This window comes from Argentina silus (genome assembly GCF_951799395.1).
Source record: "Argentina silus genome assembly, chromosome: 22".
NCBI classification, from domain to species: Eukaryota; Metazoa; Chordata; class Actinopteri; order Argentiniformes; family Argentinidae; genus Argentina; species Argentina silus.
The window spans coordinates 2700561-2723071 of record NC_139676.1 but is presented as its reverse complement, the minus strand read 5'-3'; the positions used below and the strand labels follow the sequence as shown (position 1 = coordinate 2723071).

At 49.4% G+C, this 22511-nt stretch overlaps 3 protein-coding genes across 3 annotated transcripts in view; 1 reads left to right on the top strand and 2 right to left on the bottom strand.

Annotated features, from left to right (window-relative positions):
* Positions 1 to 1495: 1495 nt before the first annotated feature.
* On the top strand, positions 1496 to 7006 carry bpnt2 (3'(2'), 5'-bisphosphate nucleotidase 2). The gene is made up of 5 exons (XM_083693847.1): positions 1496 to 2268; positions 2620 to 2779; positions 3071 to 3166; positions 4613 to 4774; positions 5456 to 7006. The coding sequence occupies exons 1-5, from the start codon at positions 1930 to 1932 to the stop codon at positions 5725 to 5727; spliced, it is 1029 nt and encodes a 342-aa protein (XP_083549973.1). The 5' UTR covers positions 1496 to 1929; the 3' UTR covers positions 5728 to 7006.
* A 2550-nt stretch (positions 7007 to 9556) lies between these two features.
* On the bottom strand, positions 9557 to 12325 carry rwdd3 (RWD domain containing 3). The gene is made up of 5 exons (XM_083694290.1): positions 12149 to 12325; positions 11021 to 11301; positions 10549 to 10725; positions 10067 to 10182; positions 9557 to 9800 (listed from the first exon to the last, which is right to left on the bottom strand). The coding sequence occupies exons 1-5, from the start codon at positions 12231 to 12233 to the stop codon at positions 9689 to 9691; spliced, it is 771 nt and encodes a 256-aa protein (XP_083550416.1). The 5' UTR covers positions 12234 to 12325; the 3' UTR covers positions 9557 to 9688.
* A 5105-nt stretch (positions 12326 to 17430) lies between these two features.
* Positions 17431 to 22511, bottom strand: part of LOC310821700 (holocytochrome c-type synthase-like) — a 10130-nt gene continuing 5049 nt past the window's right edge. Inside the window, exons 5-7 of the mRNA XM_083693848.1 lie at positions 22263 to 22382; positions 21786 to 21872; positions 17431 to 21397 (exon numbers count right to left, since the gene is read on the bottom strand). Coding sequence (XP_083549974.1) covers positions 21199 to 21397; positions 21786 to 21872; positions 22263 to 22382 — 406 coding nt within the window. The 3' untranslated portion in view covers positions 17431 to 21198. The remainder of the gene's footprint in view (positions 21398 to 21785; positions 21873 to 22262; positions 22383 to 22511) is intronic.

The window sequence follows — 22511 nt, the reverse complement described above, 5'->3', positions numbered from 1 at the left end:
CCCTAAACCTAACCCTAAGCCTAAACCTAACCCTAAGCCTAACCCTAACCCTAACCCTAAGCCTAAACCGACCTACGTGTCCTGACTGAAGTCAGATCAACTGTCACATCTTTTGTTTGTTTGAATGAATGAACAACTCCTGTGAATGAATGAACAACTCCTGTGAATGAATGAACAACTCCTGTGAATGAATGAACAACTCCCGTGGGGAAATGAAAAGAAATGTTTGATACATACACCGCTAAATATCTGCCAGCGCCCTTTGATTTACTCATTAATCTGGCCTGGCCTTCGCCAAATACATAACATGAATGCACCATCCTCCCCATCTTCACCATCCTCCCCATCTTCATCATCCTCCCCCATCCTCACCATCATCCTCCTCCTCGTCTTCACCATCCTCATCATCCTCTCCATCTTCATCATCCTCCCCCATCCTCATCATCCTCCCCATCCTCACCATCATCATCCTCCTCATCATCTTCATCCTCCTCCTCGTCTTCACCATCCTCATCATCCTCTCCATCTTCATCATCCTCCCCCATCCTCCCCATCCTCACCATCATCATCCTCCTCATCATCTTCATCATCCTCATCATCTTTCTCCTCCACTTCCTCTTCTTCTTTCAACATCACATCTTTCTTCTCTTCTTTCTTCTCTTCTTCTCCTCCTTCCTCCTCCTCTTTAATTGCCACATTGAGTTCCAGTGATTGGCTGCAGTCCTCCAGCTTCACTGCCATCATCTCTGGACCCTGTCTGGGCTGAAGAACCACAGCCAGAACCAGGGGACTCTGTGGACCTGGGTTCAGACATGGTAGCAGGACTGTGAGGTGGATCTGTGCAGTGTAAACAGTGAAGAGTATGTTTCACAAACAGACACTTAACTCTGTAGTCCTCAACCCTTCACTCCTACTAGCCTGGGAACAGCTCTCCCGACAACAGGTAGGACATCAACACATTCATTGTTATTTGAATAAAACATATCCATCAAATATGTTTCTATATAATTTGATGTGTTACCAGAAACTGGGACATAAGAGACGTAAAATACATAAATACATAAATACATAAATACATAAATACAGGCATATATGGCTTTTGTCCTCTTGCAGGTCTTATCATCGTCTTACAGCCACTAGAACAGTGCCTCCTTTTAAACCCATCAGATGCTGACGTGAATACTTCGTAGGAAATGTTATTAATTGTTTAATTAACAGACGACATAATATGACATTTATTTCAACAAACTCCTCGAGCTCCGCTGAAACCGAAACGTCACTTCCGGTGTACATCCTGGTTTTTCCACACAATTTCGGTATATTTTGCAAACTGCAAAACTCACAACGTTAATAATGAATCGTATTCATCTTGCGTACTGAAAACTCCGAAATAGATGTTACTACATTTTCACCGTTGTCTGATTTGCATGACCCGGAAGAGAAACAGAGCAGTCACCCCTGACCTTCGACCCCGCCCGCCGTGTACGTGGAGCAGAGTTGAACCTGACACCACCTGTTCCTCGTCCTCGTCCTCGTCCTCGTCCTCCGATCACACCTCCAGCCTTTAACTCCCGTCAGCGTGTTTGTCCGTCGGCGGCTTTGGAAGGTTTCAACATTTCTGCTTGACAACCGACAGTTTACTGTGACAGACGGCTCGCCAGCTAATGTCGCTAGCTTAGCGGCACCCGAGGCTAACCGACAGGCGAGGGTGAGATGAGCAGCAGATAAGAGGGTCGACGGCGCCCGGATCTCCCTCCTCCTCCCGACCCCGACCCCGACCCCGACCCCGACCCCGACCCCGACCCCGACCCGACCCGACCCGACCGGACCCGACCCGACCCGACCCGACGGCTGGTGGGACCTTCTGTCAGTTGTCTGAGAGCTGCTGGCGAGCGACGTTCGACGTTAGCCGTCAGATGTGCTGAAGCGATGGCTCCCATGGGCATCCGTCTGTCGCCGCTCGGAGTGGCCGTGTTCTGTTTGCTGGGACTCGGCGTCATCTACCACCTGTATGCCGGGGTGATCTCCAGCCGGATCGCTGCCTTCACCCAGAGGAAAACCGTGGACCTCCGCGACCTGCTGGCCCTCTCCATCGAGGCTGCGGAGCAGGGCGGCCGGGAGGTGAAGAGGATCCGGGAGGGGAACAGCCTCGACGAGAAGACCAAGGGGAAGACCAAGGAAGGGGCCAGCGAGAAACTCACCAAGGGAGACCTCCACTCACACAGGAAGATGTACTACCTGATCAAGAACACCTACCCCGACCTACAGGTAAGGACATGTATACTATCAACACGGTCCGACATGCCTACTATTCATTCTGTATACCCAATACTGTTGTTGTATTCTGCTGTTTTACACTTGGCACCAGGGGAGGCTGATGCAGGTAGAACACCAGGGGAGGCTGGGGGAGGTAGAACACCAGGGGAGGCTGGGGGAGGTAGAAATCGAAGGACGGGGCTCATTGTAATGCATGGAACAGAATGAGGAACGGTATCAACCCTGTCCTCCGATTTCCACCTCCACCAGCCTCCCCAGAAAGACACACTTATCAGGGAATGAAAACCGGGGGGAAATGGGGTCCTCTCTCGATGGTCAGTAAAGTGTGTGTGTGTTCTCCAGGTGAACTCTGAGGAGCATGACAGTGTGGGAGGGGAGATGGGGGTCTGGAACAGGGACATTCCCGCTGAGATCCTCCAGAAGGTGGAGGGGGGCAAGGAGGTCCCATCTGACAGCATCACCGTCTGGATAGACCCCCTGGACGCCACGCAAGAGTACACTGGTACCTACCCTGTGTGTGTGTGTGTGTGTGTGTGTGTGTGTGTGTGTGTGTGTGTGTGTGGTGTCGTCATTACCGCCACCACACCTGTATCCTGTTTCTCATGTTCTTTTGTCCTCCTCATCCCTCCTTTTCTCCCTCTTCTCTCCCTCCTTCTCTCCCTCTCTTCTCTTCTCTCCCTCCTTCTCCTCTCCCTCTTCCTTCTCTTCTCTCCCTCTTCCTTCTCTTCTCCTCTCCTCTCCCTTCTCTTCTCTCCCTCCTTCTCTTCTCCTCCTCTCTCCCTCCTCCTCACAGAGAACCTGGTCAAGTATGTCACCACCATGGTGTGTGTGGCTGTGGGAGGGAAGCCCGTCATTGGAGTGATCCACAACCCTTTCACTGGATTTACAGGTGTGTGTGTGTCTCTCCCTCCTTCCCCCTCTCTCTCCTTCCCCCTCTCTCTCCTTCCCCCTCTCCCTCCTTCCCCCTCTCCCTCCTTCCCCCCCTTCCCCCTCTCTCTCCTTCCCCCTCTCCCTCCTTCCCTCCCCCCCTCCTTCCCTCCCTCCCTCCCTCCTTCCCCCCCTTCCCCCTCTCTCTCCTTCCCCCTCTCCCTCCTTCCCTCCCCCCCTCCTTCCCTCCCTCCCTCCCTCCTTCCCTCCCCCCCTCCCTCCTTCCCTCCCCATCTCTCTCTGTGTCAGTGTTATCATATAGATTACATTACCCCCCCTGTCAACAGAGTTAATCTCTGGGTCTATAGTGTGATAATCAGACAGATCACTAAGGCACACAGCAGCAGGCCTTAGGCTCCAACACCAGGATGCACACACACACACACACACACACACACACACACACAGCCCCAGTCTACACTACCTCTCCCACCACGCCCAGACTTAGTCTTTGAGAGTATATATAATATATACATATACTGATATTGTGTGTGTGTGTGTGTGTGTGTTATACATACATACATACATACATACATACATACATACATATATACATACATATATACATACATACACACATACACACACACACACACTGATATCAGTGGAGGTAGAAGTCAGTCCTGTATGAGGTGGCAGGAGCAGTGAATGGACCCAGTGTGTCCACAGAGAGGTTGGGGTCCCTCCCTCCCTCCCTCCCTCCCTCCCTCCCTCCTCTGTGAGTGAAGCCCACTGTGTCAGCCTGGCTCTGTCTGTGTGCTCTGGCGCCCCCTAGTGCTTGTTGGTGGGACATGGTGTGGAAATGCACAGAGGAGCTATTTAAGGAAGGGTTAGGGTTAAGGTTAGGTAAGGGTTGGGTTAGGGTTTAGTGTGGGGTTAAGGGTTATGGTAAGGGTTAGGGTTTAGTGTGGGGTTAAGGGTTTAGTGTGGGGTTATGGTAAGGGTTAGGGTTTAGTGTGGGGTTAAGGGTTTAGTGTGGGGTTATGGTAAGGGTTAGGGTTTAGTGTGGGGTTAAGGGTTTAGTGTGGGGTTATGGTAAGGGTTAGGGTTTAGTGTGGGGTTAAGGGTTTAGTGTGGGGTTAAGGGTTATGGTTAGGTTAAGGTAAAGGTTAAGGGTTAAAGTTTAAGGTCGGGTCTCCGCTCTGTGTGTCCCTCCTGACTCTCTGTAGTTAGGGTTAGCAGTAACCAGCTCTGTGTGTCCCTCCTCTATCTCTGTAGTTAGGGTTAGCAGTAACCAGCTCTGTGTCCCTCCTCTATCTCTGTAGTTAGGGTTAGCAGTAACCAGCTCTGTGTCCCTCCTGACTCTCCGTAGTTAGGGTTAGCAGTAACCAGCTCTGTGTGTCCCTCCTCTATCTCTGTAGTTAGGGTTAGCAGTAACCAGCTCTGTGTCCCTCCCCTATCTCTGTAGCCTGGGCCCTGGTGGGGGAGGGGTCTAATGTGACGCCCCGCCCCTCCTACAACGTCAACGCCCCCCGGGTGGTGGTGTCTCGGTCCCACGCGGGCGCCGTCAAGCCCTTCATAGAGGAGGCGTTCGGAAACGCCACGGTCATCCTGCCAGCAGGTGGCGCAGGTAGGGGGGGGGCGCTCTCTATTTATCTGTGTGTGTGTTCGTTTTCTGAGGTGTTTATGAGAACCAGTGTGTGAAGAGCTGACATGTTTTAGTGTAGCTGGTTTATGGCGCCACCTACAGTACAGTACCACCTACAGTACAGTACAGTACCACCTACATGTACCACCTACAGTACAGTACCATCTACAGTACCACCTACATGTACCACCTACAGTACAGTACCACCTACATGTACCACCTACAGTACAGTACCACCTACAGTACCAGTCAAAGGTTTGGACACACCTTGCCAAGAGTGTCTAAAGCTGTCATCAAAGCCAAAGGTGCTACTTTGAAGAATCTAAAATCTAAAACATATTCTGGTTTGTTTAACACTTTTTTGTTTACTACATAATTCCATATGTGTTCCTTCATAGTTTTGATGTCTTCAGTGTTAATCTACAATGTAGAAAATAATAAAAAATAAAGAAAAACCATTGAATGAGAAGGTGTGTCCAAACTTTTGACTGGTCCTGTACATTGTAGAAACATCTATCTTTTTCTAACATGGTAATTTACATCCATTATGGTATATTTGGTATTATTAGTGGGCTTGCTTCAGCAAGATTTTGTTGTTCCATGTGTAACTCCCCTCCCCTCCCCTCCCTCCCTCTCTCCCTCCCTCCACCCCTCCCCCCTCAGGTTACAAGATCCTGTCCCTGTTGGACCTGGGAGAGGGGGGGGGATATGACAAGGCGGACCTCTACCTCCACGTCACCTTCATCAAGAAGTGGGACATCTGCGCGGGCGATGCCCTGCTCACGGCCCTGGGGGGTCACATGACCACGCTGAAGGGGGAGGAGATAGACTACCAGGGGTCAGCGGGCAACACGGGCGGCCTGCTGGCCAGCGTCAGGGCGGACCATGCCGCCCTAGTGGCCAGACTGCCCCCCTGGAGCCCCGACAAACACTGAGGGGCACACACACACACACACACACACACACACACACACACACACACACACACACACACACACACACACACACACACTCACTCAAGAGACAAACAGACAAAGACTCGGAGCTTTGAACACACAATTACAGAAGAGACAACCGCACAATCCTGGACTTACCGACGATATCATCATCATCATCATCATCTCTACCTGTCTGGACCTCACTGACCAGATTACCTTCAGAGTCCCTCATCTGTCCATCTTCTGCTTTTCATGTTGTGTAGAAATAGTTCAAAGATGAAGAGCAGAGAGCCAGGGGGACCGGGCTGTTCTCTAGAGACACTGATCAGATGAAGAGCAGAGAGCCAGGGGGACCGGGCTGTTCTCTAGAGAGACACTGATCAGATGAAGAGCAGAGAGCCAGGGGGACCGGGCTGTTCTCTAGAGAGACACTGATCAGATGAATAGCAGAGAGCCAGGGGGACCGGGCTGTTCTCTAGAGAGACACTGATCAGATGAATAGCAGAGAGCCAGGGGGACCGGGCTGTTCTCTAGAGAGACACTGATCAGATGAATAGCAGAGAGCCAGGGGGACCGGGCTGTTCTCTAGAGACACTGATCAGATGAAGAGCAGAGAGCCAGGGGGACCGGGCTGTTCTCTAGAGACACTGATCAGATGAAGAGCAGAGAGCCAGGGGGACCGGGCTGTTCTCTAGAGACACTGATCAGATGAAGAGCAGAGAGCCAGGGGGACTGGGCTGTTCTCTAGAGAGACACTGATCAGATGAAGAGCAGAGAGCCAGGGGGACCGGGCTGTTCTCTAGAGACACTGATCAGATGAAGAGCAGAGAGCCAGGGGGACCGGGCTGTTCTCTAGAGACACTGATCAGATGAGCATTACGAGGCGGGGCACGGCCGAGATGAGTGCCTTCCGTCGGCATGGAAACCTAGCCCACGCCGCACGCCATGTGTGTGTCCGCGCGGAGGCGCTCAACGGGAAACCCGGGGGAACTCTCATGTGTCTGTCATCTGACGGAGAAGTCGTACCACGGACATTCTCTTTATCTTTATTCTAGTCCACATTCTTTGAATTCCTCTTCTTCTTCCGTGGTCGTTGGAGGCACAAGGATGTGGGTGTCGCTCGGCCGCAGTGAAGAGGAGAGGCGGGAGGACTTGGCCTGGGGTGTTTACTGTAACAGAGAAGCACAGAAGAAGAAAAGGTTTCTTTGTAGCGAGCTGTGAGACGGCCTTCTCTGTCACTCCCCTCCTCCGGGTCAGGGTCAGGGTCAGGGTCACAGACAGGGGAACCGGGGAGGGGGGTGGGGGGAGGGGGTTAACTGGAGATGAAACACTACATTATGTTTATTCTAGGGGATGGAATGGGGGGATGATATAAACCAATAAGATGATTTGAGGTTCCGAATGATTTTTCTGAGTGATTTTTAAGCTGCATGGAACTTAGTAGTGTAACGTTACGACTGTGGGTGTGAGCTGGGGGAGGCAGGGGGAGGACTGTGTGGGTGTGAGCTGGGGGAGGCAGGGGGAGGACTGTGTGGGTGTGAGCTGGGGGAGGCAGGGGGGGAGGACTGTGTGGGTGTGAGCTGGGGGAGGAGGGGGAGGACTGTGGGTGTGAGCTGGGGGAGGAGGGGGAGGACTGTGTGGGTGTGAGCTGGGGGAGGAGGGGGGGGGGGCAGGGGGAGGACTGTGTGGGTGTGAGCTGGGGGAGGAGGGGGGGGGGGGCAGGGGGAGGACTGTGTGGGTGTGAGCTGGGGGAGGCAGGGGGAGGACTGTGGGTGTGAGCTGGGGGAGGAGGGGGAGGCAGGAAGATGGAGGACGGCCTCGTTGTGATGCATGGAACAGAATGAGGAATGGTATCATACATGTGCATGTGCGGTTGTCTCTCTAACACGTGTTTGATTCCGTTCCTCATTCCGTTCTATGTGTTACAATGAGCCCGGCCTCCGATTCCTACCTCCACCAGCCTCCCCTGATGTGAATGTACAGTTTAATAATTTTATAATAATGACTTTCTGTTGTCTCTGTGTTCCGTACAGCAACCTTCCCTGCCACACACACACACACACACGGGGAGGAATAGTCGCCAAATTTCTAAACTCTTTCCTAGCTTCCTCCGCCCTCGCCTGCTTCTCAAATCTTATTGGAGGAGAGGATCTAAGGTTCCTCCCCTCTGACTTTCCATTGGAGGAGAGGGTCTGGGGTCCCTCCCCTCTGATCTTCTCCTCCAATGAGATTTGAGAAGGAGACAGAGGAAGGATTGGCTGCTTGGTGGAGACTCAATCCGCTGCTTCCAGTTCTATTGGGTTCTATTGGGTTCTATTGGGCCGGGCACACAGAACCCAACGCACCTCCAACCTTCGTCTTTGAGGAAGAACCAGTTCAGACCCAAATCAGCTGCCACGCAACCTCTCCATTTCTGGGTGTTACCACCTGTAGCCCAGTCACTACCAGGGGAGGTAGAACACCAGGGGAGGCTGGGGGAGGTAGAACACCAGGGGAGGCTGGGGGAGGTAGAAATCGGAGGACGGGCTCATTGTAATGCATGGAACGGAATGAGGAACGGTATCAAACACGTGCGATGTGTCTGAATGGTGGGCCACAGTATGCAGCATTTTCACACATCTAGAAACAGATCACTGTCTGAAGCAGAGGAGGAGGCTGGTGGAGGTAGAAATCGGAGGACGGGCCTCATTTGTAATGCATGAAATGGAATGAGGGAATGGTATCAAACTATGTATTTGATACCATTCCTCACTGGGGGGAGGCTGGTGGAGGTAGAAATCAGAGGACGAGCTCATTGTAATGCATCAAACAGCTTGATACCGTTCCTCATTCCATTCCTTGCATTACAATGAGCCCGTCCTCCGATTTCTACCTCCCCCAGCCTCCCCTGTTGTTCTACCTCCCCCAGCCTCCCCTGTTGTTCTACCTCCCCCAGCCTCCCCTGGTCACGACATGCTGTATGTCAATAAGAAGCTGATAGCCAACACACACACACACACAATCCAAACTGCTCTCTTTACAAGACTGCTTGTGTGGTATGGGGGGGGGGGGGGGGGGTCAGACCTGGGGGGGGGGTCAGACCTGGGGTGTCATGTAGCTGAATCAGTCCTCAAACTTGTTTCTGTTTCTATGTTGGAAATAAAATGGTGGCGTGCATGAAGTCAGAGAGGGAGCTGTGGTTTATCTGTCTGTGTGGCTCCACTCCGTTCCTCTACAGAGCTCTTCAACATGGACCAGGAGATGGAGACGCATACACAAGCATCCCTCTTCAAACCTCAGCCTCTGTATTCATCCAAGGCTATTGACACAGACCAGGGGAGGCTGGTGGAGGTAGAAATCAGAGGATGGGCTCATTGTCATACATGGAATAAACGTGTTTGATATCGTTCCTCATTCCGTTCCATGCATAACAATGAGCCCGTCCTCCGATTTCTACCTCCACCAGCCTCCCCTGGTCTGTGGATGAGTTGTATGCCGACAACAATCTCTGATAACTTTTCAGACTAACTTAATTCCAAGCAGCACCGTGAGCCACGGGTCCAGTGGTCATCTCCCGGCCGGAGGAAACGCTGTCATTGTGAAAAAGGCAATAACAGAAAGTGAGAACAAACTTTCTCATCTACTTCAGAACCGTAGAACTAGAGGAACTGGGATGTGACCACGTGGCTCGTCACAGACGACAACTACAACGTCTTTCAGCTCCAGATAAAAGCAGAGGGCAGAACTTGGCGTGACGTGGCGAGGGGCGAGACTTGGGTGCCATTGTGTGGTCAACAGATGCTAGTCAAACATTAAAAACGGCAAATAATCCACAACAGATCCATGATCAACCAATAGAACATTTAAAAGCTGTACTCTTACAGGTATTAGACAATAATATCCTGTTTCTTATGCACACTGACATGAAAAGTATAAAGTCTTCATAACAGCACCACCGAGGCTGAAACCTCCAGGTCAGCTACAGCAACGAAGGAACAAACTCCTGGTACAGTTCTGATTGTCCAACATCCTCAAACTCCCTCTGCAGCTCCTCCAGAGACGAAAGCTCCTTCACTTCAAAAGCTGAGATCCTGAGAAAGGGAGAGAGAGACACACAGAGAGAGAGAAGGAAGGAGAGAGAGAGAGAGAGAAAGGGAGGTTGAACCATAACCTGAATCATGTACAATGACCAACTATGGCGACAAGTTAATCAATGCACTAGCCAGTGTTAGACAGACAGACACACACAGACAGGCAGGCAGGCAGACACACACAGACAGACAGGCAGGCAGGCAGGCAGACACAGACAGACAGGCAGACAGACACACACACTCTCTCTCTCTCTCTCTCTCCTTACTGGTGGAGGGGTCTGGAGGTGGGGCCTTCCTTCAGGACCTTCATCATCTTCTCTTTACACCTCCTCCCTGACGAGTCCACGTCCACCTTCACTGTCCTCTGGAGCTGGAGGTACTCCTACACACACACACACACACAACACAAAAGTGTGTGTACCCAAATGTCCTGAACTGGGTTGTTTACATTTGAGAGCAAATCAAAGTGCCTGTTCCAGTTCAGCTGACCAATAAGCTTTGATTTCTCCTGGTGTATCAACTCAACATCTGTATGCCTGCAGAAAGAAAACTACAGAAACAGACAGTACCTTAACGCCCCCACCCCTCCCCTGATGCCCCACTACCCCCTACCTTGACACTCCCCCCCCCCCTTCCCTACCTTGACACTCCCCCCCCCCCCCCCCTCCCTACCATGACACTCCCCCCCCCCCCCCTCCCTACCATGACACTCCCCCCCTTCCCTACCTTGACACTCCCCCCCCCCTACCTTGACGGCCCCCCTCCCCCCCTGCAGCAGCACCAGGATCCGCCTCCCCAGGAACAGCAGCCTCCCACAGAGCTCCAGGGCCGACGCCCACTCCTCTATCAGCCTCACATACTTCCTCTTCGCCCGCATGTGGTCGATGAGGAGCAGAGCGGTCCACACCTCCTCCTCCACCTCCTCCACCTCCTCCTCCTCCTCCTCCTCCACCTCAGAATCAGAATCAGAATTCTTTTATTTGGCCAAGTATATTTGCACATACAGGAAATTGACTTGGAATTTACAAAATAGCAAAATATTAACAAAATAGCAATAATACATTTAGAAGAACAATAAATCTTGTAGGCTGTGTGAGACTAAATGGCAATGAGGCTAGAGGCTGTGAAATGGTTATGGGGCTAGAGGCTGTGAAATGGTTATGGGGCTAGAGGCTGTGAAATGGTTATGGGGCATGTCACTATCAATTAGAACCTGGCACCTGGGACCGCTCCCCTGAAGAGGCAAGGTCAGAGAAGTTCTGTTGGAGCCACAGCAGCAGCTGGTGGACCATGGGTTCTGGGTCCAGCGCAGAGGCCCGGTCCAGCAGGCTCTGTCTGAGGCGGAGGCTCTGCCTCCTGGAGAGCTGGCCGGAGGAGACGCTGACCCCGGGGGGGCAGTGGGGGTACCCCGGGGGCAGCTGGAAGAGGAGGCTCAGGGGTGTCCTCTCATTGGCTGCTCCCTCCACTTCTACCCGGATACGGAAGACGATGCCCTTCTCCACTGGAGGAGGAAGATGGTGGTTATTGTTACGACCATATCCATCTCTCCTCTTCACTACTGTAGCGATGATTCACTTACTTTACACAAATGTACTTGTTGTAAGTCGCTTTGGATAAAAGCGTTTAAATGACTAAAATGTAAATATACTGTTTAGGGTAGGGTTAGAGGTTAGGTTTAGGTTTAGGGTTAGAGGTTAGGTTTAGGTTTAGGGTTAGAGGTTAGGGGTTAGAAGTTAGGGTAGGGTAGGGTTGGGTTAGAGGTTAGGGTTAGAGGGTTGGGTTTAGGGTAGGGTTAGGGGTTAGAAGTTAGGGTTGGGTTAGGGGTTAGAGGTTAGGGTTAGAGGGTTGGGTTTAGGGTAGGGTTAGAGGTTAGGGTTAGGGGTTAGAAGTTAGGGTAGGGTTGGGTTAGGGGTTAGAGGTTAGGGTTTAGGGTAGGGTTAGGTTAGGGGTTAGAGGTTAGGGTTTAGGGTAGGGTTAGGATAGAGGTTAGTTTTAGGGTTAGAGGGTTAGTGGCTCCTAGAGGGATTCTCCTCTCTTTTATTCATTACATCAGCGAACATCCACAGACTTCCCAGAGCAGAAGCTACCTAGTTAGTTAGTTAGTTAACTACCTAGTTAGTTAGTTAGTTAGTTAACTACCTAGTTAGTTAGTTAGTTAGTTAGTTAGTTAGTTAACTACCTAGTTAGTTAGTTAGTTAGTTAGTTAGTTAGTTAACTACCTAGTTAGTTAGTTAGTTAGTTAGTTAGTTAACTACCTAGTTAGTTAGTTAGTTAGTTAACTACCTAGTTAGTTAGTTAGTTAGTTAGTTAGTTATTACTAAAAGACTGCTGTCATCAACAGATCTTACCTGTCTCCTCCAGTAACTCAAATTCGTCCTTCTCGCAGTAGATAGCGGACAAAACCGACACTTCGTCCAACACCAACTCGGACATCGTAAAGGTTTATTAATCTAGAGACAGAAACGGGAAACTATTCCTCGCTGATGATGAATGATGAAGAGACATCTTCTGTCATCTCCCTTCCATCTGCGGGACCTGGCGGGGGTTGTTTATGTGTCCGATGTGCTGCATAATTTCTCTCTTTGGTTCCGCTGTCTTCTGATAATTGATCGTAGGATAACATTTCAAATATTGTATGAACGAGTTCTGCACGTTCAGTTCAGTCGGATGGACATGAATGATTTACACATGAAAACAAGTCACTTGAATCTTGAATACTATACTATTCTTATAATACTATTTTATTTTCACACACATTTTAAAGAATCCCCATAACTGACAGGCAAATAAATCAGTGATCTGGCAAATATGATGACAACATTTTTCTGCTGGTTACATTGTCATGGCTAAGATTCATCACCGGAACGTCATACAGAGATAAAGGCGCAACACGGTTTATTTACTGCTGGCCGAGTGCAGGTGATGACGTAGGCTTTGATCTGGACATGGTAAAGGCACGAGTGAACTACATCATACCCTGCTGGAGCAGTCATTCACATTTACACCTTCATCCAAAGCGACTTACAACAAATACATTTCTTTAAGTAAGTGAATCATCTGTCCATCAGTCATCATAAGATAAAGTAATCAATGCTCAGACCAGGGTTAGGGGTTAGGGCCATTGGCAGTCAATGTATTTACAGTAGAGAAACTTGTACAGGGGGGTAGTGGGGGTGTTCAAAGAGTGATCTTGCAGGGGTTTGGGGGCTGACCATTGCTTGCAAGTAGGGAGGGGCTGTTCCTTTTTCTGCCCGGTAGGCAAGCACCAGGGTCTTGAATCTGATGCGAGCTGCTACCAGGAGCCAGTGAAGGGTGCGAAGGAGGGGGTGACATGGGAGTCCGGTCAGTTTTGTAATTGCTGTAAGTGCACAACATGACCGTGGCCTCTAGATGGCAGTGTTGTCTTCTGTCATCTGAGTTCAGGAGGCTGTAGAGAACAGCTACAGGTAGCTATAGATTCAAGTTACTGTGAAATTGATAGATGTTTTTTTTGTTTTTGTTTTTTTTCAATATAAATATGATACTGTCTTCATTCATCCTTTAAATATGTCTCCTTCCCTTTCTGAACTTTTATGGTCACCATTTTGTTCTCACCCTAACCCAAGAAAAATCTGCCCTTCAGACACATCCCCCCCCCCCCTCTCTCTCTCTGTCTCTGTCTCTCTGTCTCTCTCTCTCTGTCTCTCTGTCTCTCTCTCTGTCTCTGTCTCTCTGTCTCTCTGTCTGTCTGAGCGCCCCTCACTGCTAACTGTCAGAGGGTCACCAGTCTGATCATCACAACTCTCCTGGCGCTCTCCTTTGCACCAGCTGACACCTGATACTAAGATTCTCTCTTTGAGCCAGCGGTACTTCACCAAACCAAGGACCACCAAACCAAGGACCACCAAACCAATCACCATCATTAGTGGCTTTACGCAGTGTTTCTCTAGAGCAGTGGGAGGGGCGACTTGTTCTGGAACAGTCAGAGTCACGGCATCTGGACTTCCTCTCTTTCTGTCTCGGTCAAAGACGCACTGATAGGTCCCCTTATCTGAGGGGCGTACCCCAGCGATGGTGAGTGACAGGTCTCCCTGAGAGTAACCAGGCCTGGACACAGAGACCCTGTTCTCCCACCCTGGCCCGTAGGAAGTGTTCCCTGCCTTCACCTCCACCACCGTCTGCTCATCTTTCTTCCAAGAGACGTGCATCTTACTGTCAGGAGTCTGTTTATCCGTTAAACCGTGACAGGGGAGAGTGACATTTTCTCCAACATGAGCAGATAGAACAAAGGAGATCAACACTTCTAGTACAACATCCTGTAAAACGTCCTGATCACAAACACACTCGTAGGAGCCCCGGTCGTTGAACACAGCAGAGGTGATGTTGAGAGAGAGACCTCCACCCCCGCGCTGAACCCTGCTCTCGTAACCCGGGCCTGGCCTGACTTCTCCCTGGTCCAACGTGGCTACAGTCGCCCGGTTGTCATGACGCCTCCAGAGAACCGGGCCGGGGCAGGTTCCATTACAGGGGAGGTGGGCGGGCTCAGTCAGAACCACGGTTCGGTGGCATAAGGGTGAGTGACAGCTGCATTCTGCAACCTCAACCAGAACCAGCACCAAGAGAGCGACCTTCATCAACATGGCGGCCGTGTTCTCTGGCACCGCTTGGCTCCCTCAGGACTCTGAGTGAAAGACAGATGTTCAGAATGTTAGATCACAGGAAACATATGAAGCTTTCATATTCTACTGTCACATTAAACACATGTTATGTACATCTGACCCCTGAAATGATTCAAGCCCTTCAATGTACTTCCGTTTTGACTGAGAATATAGACGTTCTCCATGTGTGGAAGGATCAAACTAAGAAAAAATGTGTGTGTGTGTGTGTGTGTGTGGGGGGGGGGGGGGGGGGGGGGTAAGTATTTCCTTCAACAAGCAGTGGTAGGCGGGTGGATTTTACACGTCAATCAAAGCCGTTCACTTCAACACGCAAAGTCCAGCGACACACACACACACACACACACTCACTCACTCACTCACTCACTCACACACACACACACTCACACACTCTCTCTCTCTCTCCTGTTAATAATTTTAAAAAAAAAGACTGATGGATAGATTATGTGTTGTAAATCGCTTTGGATAAAGGCGTCTGCTAAATGCCATAAATGTCATTGTCAAATGAATGTAACGCTTTAACGGTTTAATGATTGATCTAGTCAACATTATAATATGCATGAAAGCCTATAACATAAACATTATTTATAAAACAAACATTCATAATGAGACATATGAAATATACGTTTGAATGATAATAATGAATGATCAAGTCGGCTATATGACCTCATTTAGCTGTTAATATGCAGTGTGACATCATGACGATAAATGACAACATACCGAATTATTGAAGGATGTCAAAGTCTGCTGTAGAAGCGTTCTCCGTGTCTCCTCTAGTCCTTCTGACAGACCTGTGTTGTCTGCGCTTCCTGAGCCTGCGGGACTGAGGGAAAGTTTCGGTAGTGGGTCACGGCTAGTTTAAGATCCCATAGGCGCGGTCTGCGTTTCCCTGTTTCCTAGCCGCTGGTCTGACTTCATTGTCAAATGAATGTAACGGTTTAAACGGTTTATCAAGTCATCCTCTGTGCTTTCTTGACCTGCAGTGAGCGGACGCAGCTGTGACTTACCTCCAGTGGAATGTTTGTGGAAATGGTATAACCAGGAGTTGATTCTCTCGTCTCTTTCTTCTTTCTGTCTCAGTCAAAGACGCACTGATAGGTGGCCCCAGGTCACTGGTGTAGAGGCTGCTCGAAAAGCGTGACACAAGTGTAGAAAGGTGACGCAGCGGTGAGTTCCCTCCAGTGAAATATCTGGAAAAGCAGGTTAGGTGAGGGCAGAGAGAGTGTGTGTGTGTGTGTGTGTGTGTGTGTGTGTGTGTGTGTGTGTGTGTGTTAAATCGTTAAATCGTTAAACCGTTAAACTGTTAAAGCGTTACATTCATTTGACAATAAAGTCATCGATCCTTTTTCAAACCGCGACGGGGACTAGCATGTTGCATGTGGCCTGGGTTGCTCGGCCACACACACACACACACACACACACACTCACACACTCTCTCTCTCTCTCCTGTTAATAATTTTAAAAAAAAGACTGATGGATAGATTATGTGTTGTAAATCGCTTTGGATAAAGGCGTCTGCTAAATGCCATAAATGTCATTGTCAAATGAATGTAACGCTTTAACAGTTTAATGATGGTCACTGGTGTAGAGGCTGCTCGAAAAGCGTGACACAAGTGTAGAAAGGTGACGCAGCGGTGAGTTCCCTCCAGTGAAATATTTGGAAAAGCAGGTTGTGTGTGTGTGTGTGTGTGTGTGTGTGTGTGTGTGTGTGTGTGTGTGTGTGTGTGTGTGTGTGGCCGAGCAACCCAGGCCACATGCAACATGCTAGTCCCCGTCGCGGTTTGAAAAAGGATCGATTACTTTATTGTCAAATGAATGTAACGCTTTAACAGTTTAATGATTTATCTAGTCAACATTATAATATGCATGAAAGCCTATAACATAAACATTATTTATAAAACAAACATTGATAATGAGAGATATGAAATATACGTTTGAATGATAATGAATGACCAAGTCGGCTACATGACCTCATTTAGCTGTTATATACAGTGTGCCACATTAGGCGACATCTTTATAACATCGAACATTTATATCATTATAAATGAAAACATACCGAATTATTGAAGGATGTCAAAGTCTGCTGTGGAGCCGTTTTCCCTGTCTTCCCTTATCTAGCAGCTCCTCTGACAGAGTGTAATGAGTGGTGAGGTAGTGAGTCAGGACCGTTGTGGGTTCAGCTCCTCTGAGAGTGTAATGAGTGAGAGGCGTGGTGGTGAGAGGCGTGGTGGTGAGAGGCGTGGTGGTGAGAGGCGTGGTGGTGAGTCCAGGAGTCCAGGACCGTGGTGGTGAGAGGCGTGGTGGTGAGAGGCGTGGTGGTGAGTCCAGGAGTCCAGGACCGTGGTGGTGAGAGGCGTGGTGGTGAGAGGCGTGGTGGTGAGTCCAGGAGTCCAGGACCGTGGTGGTGAGAGGCGTGGTGGTGAGAGGCGTGGTGGTGAGTCCAGGAGTCCAGGACCGTGGTGGTGAGAGGCGTGGTGGTGAGAGGCGTGGTGGTGAGTCCAGGAGTCCAGGACCGTGGTGGTGAGAGGCGTGGTGGTGAGAGGCGTGGTGGTGAGTCCAGGAGTCCAGGACCGTGGTGGTGAGAGGCGTGGTGGTGAGAGGCGTGGTGGTGAGAGGCGTGGTGGTGAGTCCAAGGACCGTGTGGTTACACACCTCGGTCACTCCGCCGTCGTAGTAGTCGATGACGTACCTGACCTCCCTCCCACAGCGGTCCACGATCCAATCATGTCTGTCGAACGGCAGAGGGGGGGCGGGGTCAAATACACAACAACGTCTGAAAAAAATCATACTGAAAACTACAGACTGGGCAGGGACTGAAGGAGGACATTGTTTTAATCTGTAGTTACAATTTCTGTAGTTAAAATTTTTGTATCAAATTATAGTTGTATAGCGGAGTGATCGGGCCGGGGTTTGGGAGTGATCGGGCCGGGGTTTGGGAGTGATCGGGCCGGGGTTTGGGAGTGATCGGGCCGGGGTTTGGGAGTGATCGGGCCGGGGTTTGGGGGTGATCATTGCTTGCAAGTGACAAGCATCATCATATGAGGCCAAATCAAAAAGAAATGATCCCAGTTGTTTTCGACTCTGTGACAAGTCAGCTGACGCTTCATTCCAGAAAATAAATCACAAATCACTTTTATTGGTGTTTATTTGTACAATCAGAAAATGGTATAATAATCTATAACCCATAACTTCCATTCTCAGTGCAGATTGAAACGTCCACAGACATCTGACCACAGAACAAACCAAGGCTGTGAAATGTTTTATGAAACATCTCTAAAGCTCCCTCTAAGAGAACACAATGTAGGTACGATGCCACAGGGGAACCAGGGACGTGTTTTAATGTGATCAGATTTCACTTTGACCCTTTCCTGTTGAGTAACAGGATAAACAGTCTGATGACATTTGGAAGTCGCTGCTGCGTTGAATCGTTTATATGACGGAACATTCTCCCGCTCCATTGTGAGGTCATCATGTTCATTTTAAGGTTATAGAAACGGTAAAAACATGCAACTATCTGAAGCATCATACATATACACACAGCTCCACACGTTCACGTCTGAGCAGGAGCAACGAAGGGTAGAAAAACCACCGGATGAATATTCCCTTCAACAAGCGATGAGTCGTTCCAGACACAGCAGCCTGGTGCATCAGACACAGGCCATCAAATCAAACATTTTGGATGAGATATGACATATACACTCACCTACTACACCTTGCTAGTACCGGGTTGGACCCCCTTTCACCTACTACACCTTGCTAGTACCAGGTTGGACCCCCTTTTGCCTTCAGAACTGCCTTAATTCTTTGTGACACTGATTCCACAAGATGTTGGAAACATTCCTTTGAGATTCTGGTCCATGATGACATGATTGCATCTCGCAATTCCTGCAGATTTTTCAGGTGCACTTTCAAGCTGTGAATCTCTTGTTCTACCACATCCCAAAGGTGTTCTATTGGATTCCTCTACCATTTATTCCTCTACCGTTTATTGCACTTGAGGCTTCAGCCTCCCCAGCTCTGAGATCACTGAGATAGCAGCTGCACCTAAATTTCCTACCATAAAGACAATACAGCCAGAGGGAAGGTGTGTGTGTGTGTGTGTGTGTGTGTGTGTGTGTGCCTGCATGCATTTGAGTCCAGTATAGAATCCATAAGAATGTTAAAATAATCTATAAGTGTTTGAGTCAATTGTCTGTTGTTATATAAATTCACCTGATTCTATAACTCTCTATGAGGCCTTAATCTCGTCCCCAGGCTCAAATTGCTAGTACATCAAGCCAGAGAATCTGTGCTGCATACAGGAGTACTCCCACTCCCGCAAAACATTATATTTTGTACCAGCAGGGGTTGCTAAAGAGAGTAAGAGAAATACATGGGCTCCAATGGATTTTCCCAAAAATGGTTTTCAAAATTTATTTGAGATATTAAAAGGCAATCTGATTTATTTCCAAGGAGAGTATACAGTTCCCTCCATAGATATTGGAAAGAGGAAACATTTAGCCTTCTTTTAGTTCTATACTCTCTATACGCTTTAATTCAATGGGGTTTTTTCAAATTGGGTTCAGCATTTAGAAAGTACAACATTTTTTAAACATACTCCCCCTATTTCAGGGCTCCAAAAGTATTGGAAAAAATAATAGAATGTCCAAATAAAGTACTCATGTTTAGTATTTGGTCGACAATCATTTGTTTGATTTGAGGTGTTTTTGCCTCAAATCTTATCATCAGGAAATAAAATGTAAATTCAGTTGGATTTAAATCTGAAGATTGACTTCACTAGTTAAGAACTTTGTAACATCATCAGTTAAGACAAGTTATCCAGTTCTTGTGGCAGCTACAGTATACACTCACCGAACACTTTATTAGGAAGACTATACTAATACTGGGTAGGGCCTCTCTCAAAACAGCCTCAAATCTTTGTGGCATTTATTTCACAAGATGTTGGAAACATTCCTTTGAGATTCTGGTCCATGATGACATGATTGCATCACGCAATTCCTGCAGATTTTTCAGGTGCACTTTCAAGCTGTGAATCTCTTGTTCTACCACATCCCAAAGGTGTTCTATTGGATTCAGATCCGGTGACTGGGAAGGCCTCTGAAGAACACTGAACTCATTGTCATGTTCATGAAACCAGTTTGAGACAACTTTTGCTTTGTGACATGGTGCATTATCATGCTGGAAGTAGCCATGAGAAGATGGGTCATTTGTGGCCATGAAGGGATGCACATGGTCAGCAACAATACTCAAATAGGCTGTGGCATTCAAGAGATGATTGATTGGTATTAACGGGCCCAAAGTGTGCCAAGAAAACATTCCCCACAACATTCCAACACCTCCATCATGAGAAGGTGTACAGGTGTTCCTCCACCATGAGAAGGTGTACAGGTGTTCCACCACCTCCACCATGAGAAGGTGTCCAGGTGTCCCTCCACCATGAGAAGGTGTCCAGGTGTTCCTCCACCATGAGAAGGTGTACAGGTGTTCCACCACCTCCACCATGAGAAGGTGTACAGGTGTTCCACCTCCTCCACCATGAGAAGGTGTCCAGGTGTTCCTCCACCATGAGAAGGTGTCCAGGTGTTCCTCCACCATGAGAAGGTGTCCAGGTGTTCCTCCACCATGAGAAGGTGTACAGGTGTTCCTCCACCATGAGAAGGTGTACAGGTGTTCCACCTCCTCCACCATGAGAAGGTGTCCAGGTGTTCCTCCACCATGAGAAGGTGTCCAGGTGTTCCTCCACCATGAGAAGGTGTCCAGGTGTTCCTCCACCATGAGAAGGTGTCCAGGTGTTCCTCCACCATGAGAAGGTGTCCAGGTGTTCCTGATAAAGTGGCCTGAGTGTCAATCCCCGCTATGTCAGCCTCAGCTTCCACCGTCCTGATTGTTGTTGTTATTACGTCACTGGGAGGTTGTGTGTGAGGAAGCAGCCCGTTAGGACACCCAAACAGATCTGAGTCCAGTTTGGTTAATAGCAGTCTGTTCAATAAATACACCTGTGTGCCAGGGCCGTGTTCAGATCAACCCCTACCTCTACCAGCCTCTACTCTGTTCAGAATCAACCCCTAGCCTCTACTCGCCTCTACTCTGTTCAGAATCAACCCCTAGCCTCTACCAGCCTCTACTCTGTACAGAATCAACCCCTAGCCTCTACCAGCCTCTACTCTGTTCAGAATCAACCCCTAGCCTCTACTAGCCTCTACTCTGTTCAGAATCAACCCCTAGCCTCTACCAGCCTCTACCAGCCTCTACTCTGTTCAGAATCAACCCCTAGCCTCTACCAGCCTCTACTAGCCTCTACTCTGTTCAGAATCAACCCCTAGCCTCTACTAGCCTCTACTCTGTTCAGAATCAACCCCTAGCCTCTACCAGCCTCTACCAGCCTCTACTCTGTTCAGAATCAACCCCTAGCCTCTACCAGCCTCTACTAGCCTCTACTCTGTTCAGAATCAACCCCTAGCCTCTACTCCCTAGACACTTGTGTAAATCTAAATGACTAGGAAAGGCAAGAGCAAGATGACAATCTAGGGGCTAGGGCTTGGTTCTGGGTCTAGGGGCTAGGGCTTGGTTCTGGGTCTAGGGGCTAGGGCTTGGTTCTGGGTCTAGGGGCTAGGGCTTGGTTCTGGGTCTAGGGCTTGGTTCTGGGTCTAGGGGGCTAGGGCTTGGTTCTAGGGGCTAGGGCTTGGTTCTGGGTCTAGGGGCTAGGCTCTAGGGCTTTGTTCTGGTCTGGGCTGGGCTTGGGTCTAGGAGGAGGTCCAGCGCCACCAGGCTACCCTCATGCGATCCCAGACGGCGCTGAGCGAGTCCAAGGCGGGTCGGACGTCCAGGACCGTGTGGTTCCGCTCCTCGGTCACTCCGCCGTCGTAGTAGTCGATGACGTACCGGACCTCCCTCCCACAGCGGTCCACGATCCAATCATGTCTGTCGAACGGCAGGCCGTGTCTGCGGGGGGGCGGGGTCAAATACACAACAACGTCAGAAAATAATCATACTGAAAACTACAGACTGGGCAGGGACTGAAGGAGGACATTGTTTTAATCTGTAGTTACAATTTCTGTAGTTACAATTTTTGTATCAAATTATAGTTGTAATTTGTATTCCAGCGCCCTGGGTAAGTAATGGGACAGTGAAGCATGTTTCCTTACTTCTTCTCCACACTCCACACGTTTGGATTGGAAATCAAACTATTACTAGAGATGCATTTACTTGATGGTATCTGTGTACATACTGGTCCACAATCAGAAATTACACCACTTTTTACACACAGTCCCCCTGTTTTTGCTTTTGGAGTGTAAAGCCAGAGGCAGGGCATCTGTAGTTCCTGACTCACCCCAGAAGGTGGCGCAAGCGAGCGCGGGGCGTGAACTGTTTGGCCTTGCCTCCGAACCGCACCAGCGAGGGACCACAGGGGCAGTCCCTAGGGAGGGCAGAGGTCACAGGTCAGAGGTTGCCCTGGTGTGGTGTGTGTGTGTGTGTGTGTGTGTGTGTGTGTGTGTGTGTGTGTGTGTGTGTATGTGTGTGTGTGTGTGTGTGTGTGTGTGCATGCAGGGTTCTCCCCAGGATGTCTGATATTGCATCATCAAAACCCGACTAGCGTTCATTCATGTCAAAATGTGCAAAAAACACCACTAAAACCAGAAACCCAGAGAAGCCTGAATCTAGATAGAGACAGAGGGGTTAGGGGTTAGGGGTTAGGGGGCAGGGGCCACCCTTCAATAGGGGACAGAGGAGAGGAGAGAAGAGGGGAGGGGAGGAGAGGAGGGGGGGGGAGGAGAAGAGAGGGGGGAGGAGAGGTCCGTTTGCGTACGTCTTGTGGAAGGCCTCCCAGCGGAGGATCTCCTGCCACGCCTGCTCGTTGTTGTGGTTGTGGATCCTGATGATGTCACTCATGTCCTTTTGACCCAGGTCCTCGTCCTTCCAGCGCCACCTACAGGCGAGGAGGTCAACATGTCATTACACAACTGAAAACACTTTATCACTGCCAAACACCTTACAGCGCCACCTACAGGTGAGGAGATTAACATTGCTTTATTATTGACATCAGGAGAACACCCTT